Source organism: Chrysemys picta, unplaced genomic scaffold, assembly GCF_011386835.1.
Source record: "Chrysemys picta bellii isolate R12L10 unplaced genomic scaffold, ASM1138683v2 scaf2264, whole genome shotgun sequence".
In the NCBI taxonomy this organism is placed as follows: domain Eukaryota; kingdom Metazoa; phylum Chordata; order Testudines; family Emydidae; genus Chrysemys; species Chrysemys picta.
In genome coordinates, this window is record NW_027054967.1 from 1 (window position 1) to 9,000 (window position 9,000).

The 9,000-nt window shown below is 51.2% G+C and overlaps 1 protein-coding gene across 3 annotated transcripts; it reads left to right on the plus strand.

The window, feature by feature from the left end:
• Positions 1-16: 16 nt before the first annotated feature.
• LOC135980221 (endonuclease 8-like 1) lies at positions 17-8,991 on the plus strand. 3 transcript variants are annotated; one of them, XM_065580262.1, is made up of 5 exons: positions 17-553; positions 2,705-2,807; positions 4,367-4,491; positions 6,899-6,926; positions 7,539-8,991. In XM_065580262.1, exons 1-5 carry the CDS (start codon positions 476-478, stop codon positions 7,721-7,723), a joined length of 519 nt encoding a protein of 172 aa, XP_065436334.1. In that variant the 5' UTR covers positions 17-475; the 3' UTR covers positions 7,724-8,991. The 3 variants fall into 3 exon arrangements, with proteins under 3 accessions (XP_065436334.1, XP_065436335.1, XP_065436336.1); XM_065580263.1 differs by having other exon boundaries at positions 18-553; positions 2,708-2,807; XM_065580264.1 differs by having other exon boundaries at positions 19-2,558; positions 2,708-2,807.
• The last annotated feature ends 9 nt before the right edge of the window (positions 8,992-9,000 follow it).

The window sequence follows — 9,000 nt, forward strand, 5'->3', positions numbered from 1 at the left end:
AGACCTTGTGATTCCCATCCCTGTAGCTACGAGACCAGCACCATGTAAGGGTCCAGACTGTTGAGAGGCCACCCATTTCCCTTGCTGAAATGCAGCCGGCCCATATCCGTTCCAGCGCTAAGCACCTACAGACAGCACTGCCAGTGCACCTCAGCTTTGAGCACTTCGCAGTTCCTGCACTACACTCGCTACCGACACAGCCCTGACCTTTATTTTTTTTCCTGAGTGCCCTGTATATGCTGGGCATCTCCGATTTGGCCTGCGATGACACTTTCAGTCTGGGACCTTGCCTGGGGAGCTGAATTACACCCTGCTCACGTGCCATAGTCTGAATGCACCAATGTTTTACTGTGTAGATTACATCCAGCTCTTCAGAGGTGAAAAGCCAATGCTTCCACCCACTGCGTCAGCAATCTCCCTCCCCTCCCTTAGGCCGGGACTCCATTTGCATTGTGTTGGGGTCCTCACATAACAGATGGACTCTCCTAGGTTAAAGATCCCTCCCTTTGAGAAGGCTCGGACGGTGCTAGAGGCTCTTCAGCATCGGAAGCAGGTGAGGAGGGTGGAGAAGGCTCACGCACATGCACAGAAATGTTCCAGCTCATCACATAGAACTCGGGGTTCAGTGCTCGCCCTGTAGCGCCTGAGGATCTGCAGCCCCAGTTACGAGTTGTAGCTTTAACCTTAGAACTTCCACCGCTTCTGGTTCGGGTCCTGTTGCTCTTTCTTCTTGTTAGAAGTGGCTGCTGTCTTGGAGGTGGATCCTCACCATGAATCAGGAGGCCAGACACTCTGACTTCAGGGCCTGTTCTGTCTCACAAAATCCCTTCTTACGGGGGATTCTCAGTTTAATTCTTCAGCCTTTACCTCCCCATGATGTGCGGCCACGCTGCCATGGCCTGGAGTCTGTCAGATCGCCCCGCTCAGCCATATCATTATGTGCATGGCTTGGATAGGTGACCTGTGCAGACAATAGTGCTGCCCATTTAGTAGCTGGCTCTGAGTCAGGCCTGGAGCAGGCAATGCCCCAGCATGGGGTTTGGAGGGGTGGTTTTCTGGAGAGCTGTGAGACCGGGCCGGTTCCCATGTGGTTGTTAAAGCTCCTCTGGCACCTTGTCCAAGCAGGGATGTTAGCACCAGAACTCGCCAAATCCCAGCTCTGCTGACTGCATTCTGGCTCCTCAATTAGCCACGCAGCTTGAGCAGGAGACCGAATTCTTCCCTCCCCGTGCTCAGACTTGCTGTGGGCTCTTTAACAGTTCAGTGATTGCATTTGGCTCCTCCATGAAGGAATCACTCGCTTCCTCGTGTGTTATACAGCACGTGTATGGTAAGTTTATAAAGCACGGTGGGGTCCTTTGGGAGGACAAATGCTACGTAAATGTCTGCTTATCCTCCAGTGCCTTTAACTCCTAGGAGTTGCTCTGCAAAAGTGCTGCATGTAAAACTTGTTTGCAAATCTTGAGCCAGATGGACCATGACTGCCTATCATGGCATATACGTCTATGGCTCCTGCGTTGTGTATACATTCTCCTTTGCTGAGGGGGACTGCACTCTGCCTTGTACAGTAGCCACTTGCATATTTTGGTCACTTGGCCATTCCCTCCCCCTACCAATCTCAAATATACTCAAAGGTATTTAGGCACCGAACTTCCACTGATTTCAAGGGAAGTTAGGAGTTTAAATACCTTTTGGGGATCTGGGCCAAAGATCCTAGTTCGCTGTGAAAATAACCCACAACTAAGAGGACCACAGTAGTTTAGGCTCCAAATCTGACTATTCTGGTCTAGTGCTGTGTGGCTTCTGGAGGGGAAGTAGCTATTTAAAGAAAAACCCAAATACCGTTTTTGTCTGACCGGCCTTTCTCCCTCCCCTCCCCTCCCCCAGCCTGTCTCTGTAGCAGCAGTTAAGTTACAAACACCTGCGGCGCAGTCAGTGATGCGTCCCAGCCGTAAGAGATCTTTAGCCTTCAGATGCTGCCAGGCTAAATTCAGCCCTGTGTGGAGTGGTAAAGTGACTGATGTATACAAGCGGGTACTTTACAGAGGCAGGTCAGATTCCCACTCAGCAGGGGCAACTGCATCAAAGTCTATGGAGTTAGCCCTGCTTATGCCAGGGCTGAATTTGGCCTGGCATCTGGAAACAGGGAGCATTTAGCACCTGGAGGGAGAGGAAGCTGGGTTGGTCGGAGCACATGTCAGGGCAGGTTTAGGCCTCTGGTAAGGGAAATGTGTGTGTGGGGGGGGTGGGGGGGGGAAGAAGCAGGATGGCTTGGCAGCCGTGGAGGAGTTGCCTTATAGGAAGGGCTGGACAGCTGGGAGGGGACTAGGCTGGTTGTTTTTGGAGTGGTACCAGCAGTTACAAAGGGGCTTGGAGTAGGGTCTGCACCGCAGTCAGAGGTGTAAGTGCAGCCCATGTCGACATAGCCAAGCTCCCTTTGATTCCGCTGGCTCACTAAAACTAGCAGAGAGGCTGTGGTGCCCGGGCCAGCCACCCGAATACAAGCCTGCCTGGGACGCGGGGTGTGTATGCTGGTGGCTATTGGCAAGCTGGCTCAGGTATGTCTGCACCTGCTGATTGCAGGGTTGGGCCTACCCTTGCTGGGAGGAGGAAGGGCTGGATGGCTGGGGAAGGGTTGCATAGGAGAGGGTTGGCTTGGGCTGTGATTGGGCTGCCTGTTTGAATCTCCTCCTCTTAAACCCAGCAGAGTCCGGACCTGACCTTGAGCAAGAAAGTGAAGTTAAAGCGGGAGAATCCAGACCTGCTGGAGCTCTGCCATGCGGTGCCCATGGAGGTCATTCACATGGGTAAGGAGGCAGCTCAGGGAGCACAGCCCCGGGTTCCTGCCCTGCAACAGGCCATGGAGCCTGTGGGTGGGGGTGACTCAGCCGCACCAGCAAGAGGAGGTGCAATGAGATGTTGAAGTTGGGATTGGATCCCTTCTGCCTCCAGCTGGGCAGACACTCAGCGACGGGGGAGGGGTGGGACAGAGCCCTGCTGGGGTGGCTTGGGGTCGGGGTAGCAGGAACCAGGGGCGCTGTATGAAAACGCTCGGGCTGGGCATTTAATGCCAGTGGGAGGAGGCTGGGCCTTTGCGTGAGCGGCAGGGTGACACCAGATGTGCCCTTTGTGTTGCGTGGGGCGCGCCAGTGGCCCCTGCAAAGCTACTTCCATCACGCTGAAATTGTTCGGATTTCAATGTGTAGCTATTGTCATAGGCCAGTAGCAAAAATCCCCAGCAGCCAGAGACGGGGCACTCGATGGGGAGGGCTCTGCGTTACTACAGAGAATTCTTTCCCAGGGGTCTGCCTGCTGGGTCTTGCCCACTTGCTTAGGCTCTAATTGATCACCATATTTGAGGTTAGGAAGGAATTTTCTCCCAGGTTAGATTGTCCAAGATCCTGGGGATTTTTTGCCTTCCTCTGCAGTGTGGGGCACGGTTCGCTTCCAGGTTTAAACTAGTGTCAGTGGTGGAGTCTCTGTAACTTGAAATCTTTATATCCTGATTTGAGGACGTCAGTAACTCAGCCGGTACAGGAGTGGGTGGGTGAGGTTCTGTGGCCTGCAATGTGCAGGAGGTCAGACTAGATGGTCCTGATGGTCCCTTCTGACTGTAAAGTCAATAATAGGAGAGATCAATGGTGGCCCTGTTCGCTGAAGAGCAGAGAGCAGGTGCATGTACTGTCCCCCTGCTTAGTGTTCCCGACACAACAGTTGATTGCACAGGACAGACTTCACTCCCTGTCCCAGCTGGGATGTGTCCCTGACTCCGTCTCTGGGACTAAGCGAGGAGAGGCCCCATGGCCCATCCATTATTTTCCCTCTCTTGCATCCTTTTTGGGTCTGCCTCTGCTTCAGCCTGCTGTAGGTTTTGCCCAGACTTCCCCTGAGGATTTCAGCAGACAGACTCCTCCGCCCCGCCAGAGCTAAGTGCATTGCACTCTGACTGTGGTGAGCGAGCCAGACAGCTGCAGACATTGGGGGAGATGCAAAGGAAAGACGAGTGAGCCCGGATACAAGAGAAATCGACCTCTTGGCTTATCAGAGCAGTCGATGTCTCCAACTGGTGTGGAAATAGAGGCACTCCCTTAAAAACACCAAGCTTCAGAGAGCTGAATGCTTTCAAACTGCGTGTGTGCAGGCTGGAGAGGCGCAAATCCATCTCCAGGCCATCCCACATGGGGTACGTGAGAGGGAGCCCCTGGAAGGGTTCAGAAAGCTGTAGCTGAGCATTGCTGCTGCCCCCAGCAGGGGTCACTGTAGCATACAGCAAAGCCCACAGCTGATCAGCCCCTCACCTCTGGAGTTGCAGGGGGAACCCTGTAGCTGAGAGTTTTCCCTGATGCTCATTTTTGTGTCACACCAGGGGGGAAGGGTTACAGCCTGGAGCCCTCTGATGATGCTGCGGCCTTTGAGGAGTGGCTGCAGTGTTATTGTGTCCCTGGCATGAGGTCGCTGCGTGATGGCAATGGCAGGACCATCTGGTTTCAGGTATGAACCACGGTGGTCTTGCATTTGGCGGGGCTTGACTCATGATTGCTGTCCCTACCGTGGGGCTTGACCCTGCTGCAAGAGGAGACCGGCAGGACACCTACCCCAGGGCTGGACTAATGCAGGGGCTTTTGGGGCTGCAGCCCATGGCCTCGGGCTAAGGGGGGCTCTGCGGGCCAGGTGTGGCCCACTGCTTCTTTTAATCCAGCTCACGGCAAGTCTCAGCACCGCAGGCCGGACACCTGTCCCCTAGCCGGCAAGTCTCAGTGCCGCAGGCCGGACACCTGTCCCCTAGCCTCGGCGCCCCATCCTGGAGCTACAAGCGCCAGCTAGCCAATGTGCCCCTGAGGCCCCTAGGTGGGGGTGTTCAGGGAATCTCTGTGCACTAGCTCTGCAGCTCCCATTGGTTGGGTACTGTGGCCAATGGGAGCTGCGGGGGCAGCACCTGCAGGCACGGGCAGTGTGCACCGCGCAGAGCAGCCTGGCCCCTCTGCCTAGGGGCTGGACATGTCAGCCACCTCTGGGAGAAGAAAAGCGTGGAGCCAGGGCAGGCAGGAATCCTGCCTTTGCCCTGTTGTGCCGCCAGCCAGAGCCTACACCCTGCACCCTAATCCCCTGCTCCAGCCCTGAGCCCATTCCCCACTCCAAACTCCCAGAGCCCCACAAAATCTAATAGCCCCAGGCCCACAGGAGAGAGCGCTCTGCAACATCAGGAAACATTAGCTAAGCCTAGAACAAAGTCTGTCCCTTTGTTACCCGCACAAAATTCTCTGTCACTTGCACACTCTAGAGCACCCACCTCTACCTAGTTCCTACGGCTCAGGTGTAACGCTCTTAATTTAGGCACTCTAACTTAACCCCTCTGTGGGCTCCAGGCTCTACTCCTCCAGGCTCAGAGCAAATACCCATTCCCTCTGGACTCCGGGCCTAATCTTTTTGAGGGTTTACAGGGTCTTTTACCAGTCAAAGAGCCTTACACAGTAATATCCTTAACCTCTATTTCAGGGGTAAGCAACCTATGGCACGGGTGCCGAAGGCGGCACGCGAGCTGATTTTCGGCGGCACTCACACTGCCCGGGTCCTGGCCACCGCTCTGGGGGGTTCTGCATTTTAATTTAATTTTAAATGAAGCTTCTTAAGCATTTTAAAAACCTTATTTACTTTACATACAACACTAGTTTAGTTATATATTATAGACTTATAGAAAGAGACCTTCTAAAACTGTTAAAATGTATTACTAGCACGCAAAACCTTAAATTCGAGTGAATAAATGAAGACTCGGCACATCACTTCTGAAAGGTTGCCGACCCCTGCTCTATTTATTAACAGTCACCAAAACAGAATGCACATGCTACACATACAATGCTCACCACTCCCAATAAGACAGATGAATTTTCCCTGCTGGTCAATCAGGATCAGGTTATCTGGGGGACTCCAGTTTCTGCACAGTGTGATTGGCGGTGTGTTGAGGTCTGGCAGCTCTGATCCTGGGGCTAGAGTTGGTTCCCAAGAACTTCCTTTTGGACCCCAGTTTATATAGTGAAACTTGAGTCCTGCTAAGATATACCGTAACCAATCATTTTACTAAAATTTTAGTAACCAATCCTAACATATTGTAACAAAATTCTCTAACCAATCATACCCCCTACCTTAATTAATTTACACCTAGCAAAATTAATTATGTAAGACAGAAACAATCAAAGAACCAGACAAAGATAATACAGACAAATAATAGGGAAGTGGGGACAATAAAGACAAAACAATAAAGAAGTGAGAATTTCACAACCACAACTATTGATAAATGATTTCTTGCCAGATGGAATGCTGTCAAACTAAGTTTTCTTTAGCCATCTTAAGATCCGTTTCTTTATCTGGTGCTAGTGGGTGCTATTAGGACAGGCTCTCCTTCTGAACAGCCAGATGCTACATTGTTTTAATGTAATTTAGATGGAAAGTGAGGATGTGACTTCCTGTTTCTTAGCTAATGGCTGCTGCTCTCAATATGGCTGCAGACAAAGGCCTTAGGCCTTACCATATGGCTACAAGAAAAGGCCTTATCCTTAAACGTAGAGACTCAGAGATCTCTCCCGGTCACCAGCAAGGAGACCGGATGTGCTCAAGAAATCCTGTCCCGCTCACCTGGGCAACTTAGAGGAGGGGGTGGAAAGAAATGGATGAGACAAACACCAAGTCTAGGGTGCCAACATTTGGGCTTTTACACTACTTTGAGTGAGCTACTGCTGCTCCAAGACGCCGTTCTGTCACTACCTGTTGCTCTGGCTAATTTACGGGTGCCCCTGCTGCAGGGTCTGGCAGCATTGCTGAGACCTTTGATGCCTGATGGGGGTTTGAACTGCCCTTTGCATTGGGCTAGGGCACTGTCTAAAAGCTTTTTCTTCCTTTGCAGGGGGAGCCTGGACCTATGGCCCCGAAAGGTGAACATCAGCTTTACTCTTCCATGCTTTGCAGGGTTCTCTTGCTTCTGGTTGGGTTGGGAGAGGCAGGGAGATCCGTCGCTTGCTGTGGAATTATTAAGGTTAAGGAAACAAGTGATGCTCTTCTCAAACTCTAGCTCACTGCCCTGAATCCAGTAGTGGTTACGCATCATTATCCCGGGTGAGCGTTCAGCAGCCTGGGTGAAAGGAGATAGTGAGTCTCCAAGGGTCCCATTATTGTTGGCAGCCCAGTATCAAGTGGCCTGTGTACCCTACAAGTGTCCTTGCACATGAACATGGGGAAGCTAGCACTGTCCTCTCTGTGCTATACCTGCTCTGTGGAGGGAGAGCTATGCAAACCAGCGCACTCTGAGCACCCTCAGTACACTCAGGTCATGTATAGTCCAGACAAGATGTCCCCAAAACCAGGCCAGCTGTGTCCAACCTCTCTCAGAACCATCTCCAAGCTTTCAGACCAGCTGGGGGAGCTTTCTTCCTTGGATGGCTTCCCAGAGGGAAAGAGGGCTGGGGATTAGACCTCTGACTCAGCTGCAGTCAGGCCCCTTTCTCGCCTCCAGAGTTAAACTGTCATTTTAACATTCTCTCCTGCAGGAGAAAAGTCCCGCAAGAGGCGTTCGCGGGTGAATGCTGACCCTGAGCCTCCAAGTCCAAAGGTACAGAGCCTTTGTCTAGACATCTCCTGTATCTCAGTTTTTATGGGGGCCCCTCTACTCCCAGAGTCATTCTCCTGCTGCCCCATTGTGCATTTCATTGGATCTTTGTATGGAAGAAGTTAAACACCATCTCAGCCCCTTCATTATTCCCAGATGAGAAAACTAGAACAGAGAGAGACCAATGTGTTGCCATTAGGATTTGGTGAATCGGGACTAGAACTAATAGACCCCAACCTCGCACTCTTGTCCTCTAAACACTACCCTAGATAATACCACCTCTCAACTAGCCCCCTAAGTCATGGACACTTTACTGGTGTGTATCCTGACACTAGGCGCGTGTGTGCATGTTTGTACACACACCTCTGTAGAGAGGCTTAGCATCCCAGAGATATTCTGATAGCTGGGATCTCAACCCCACGCTCTCATTAAGCTCATCTCAGGATGACATGAACACAGTATAAGAATAACAGGTTACTTTATTTTTTAGTAGTCTCTGCTGGTTCAGCAGTTCTAACTCTTATCCACTGGCCTCAGGGATGGGGTTAAAGAAACACACTGCTATTGTCCAGACATTATTTAATCTCACGTTTGAAGGTGAGCAATGTACTGCAAATGTCTGTTACTTGAATAAGAGACAAATCGCTAACAGGGTCATGCTGACCAAGGGGTGTCTTTGGAACAACGGAAGTTGTGCAACTTGGCGAAAGGAAGCATCTTAAGGGTGGGTACAAATGCAGCTTTTTTTAACTGCTTAAGTTCCTGCAAAACGTTTAATCAAAATACAGCTATTATTGACCCGAGGCTGTGGCATATGTTACTGGTACTACTGCCCTTGTTTGGGTTAATAGTGAAACAGCTAATCTAGTCCCCTTTGTTGTTAAACTGTGCAAATCCGCATCTCTGATTGTCAGACTGTCAAATACCGGTGTCTGTTTGTCTGTGTAACATAGGCACTATCAGAATAAATATGATTCTTTCTAAGGGCCAGCCAAGAACCCCACCGCACTAGGTGCGGTACAGACAGAGTAGCCGATGGTCCCTGCTCCAAATCCAATGATGTGAGCTCTGTCTTTGCCTTGCACAGCACCAAATGTTCTCTCAGCGTTTATTGTAAGGGTTAGTAGTGGCTGTGTGAACAGCTGGTGATGTGCATTCCTGAGGTGGAAAACTTTAGGGAGAACAAGGCCAAATTTTCACATTTGGTGCCTGACTTTAGGCAGGTTAAGTTTTAAAACTTGCCCCAGTTTGCTCCCAGCTGATGTGTGTGGAGTAAACTCCATCGAACAGATGGTTCAAACTGTGCATCTGAAGGTTGGTCCCAGAACAGCTACAGCACTTCCCACAACAGCCTTTGCTCCCGGTTCCCCTGAACTTTCTAGTGAGATCCCCAAACAGACAGA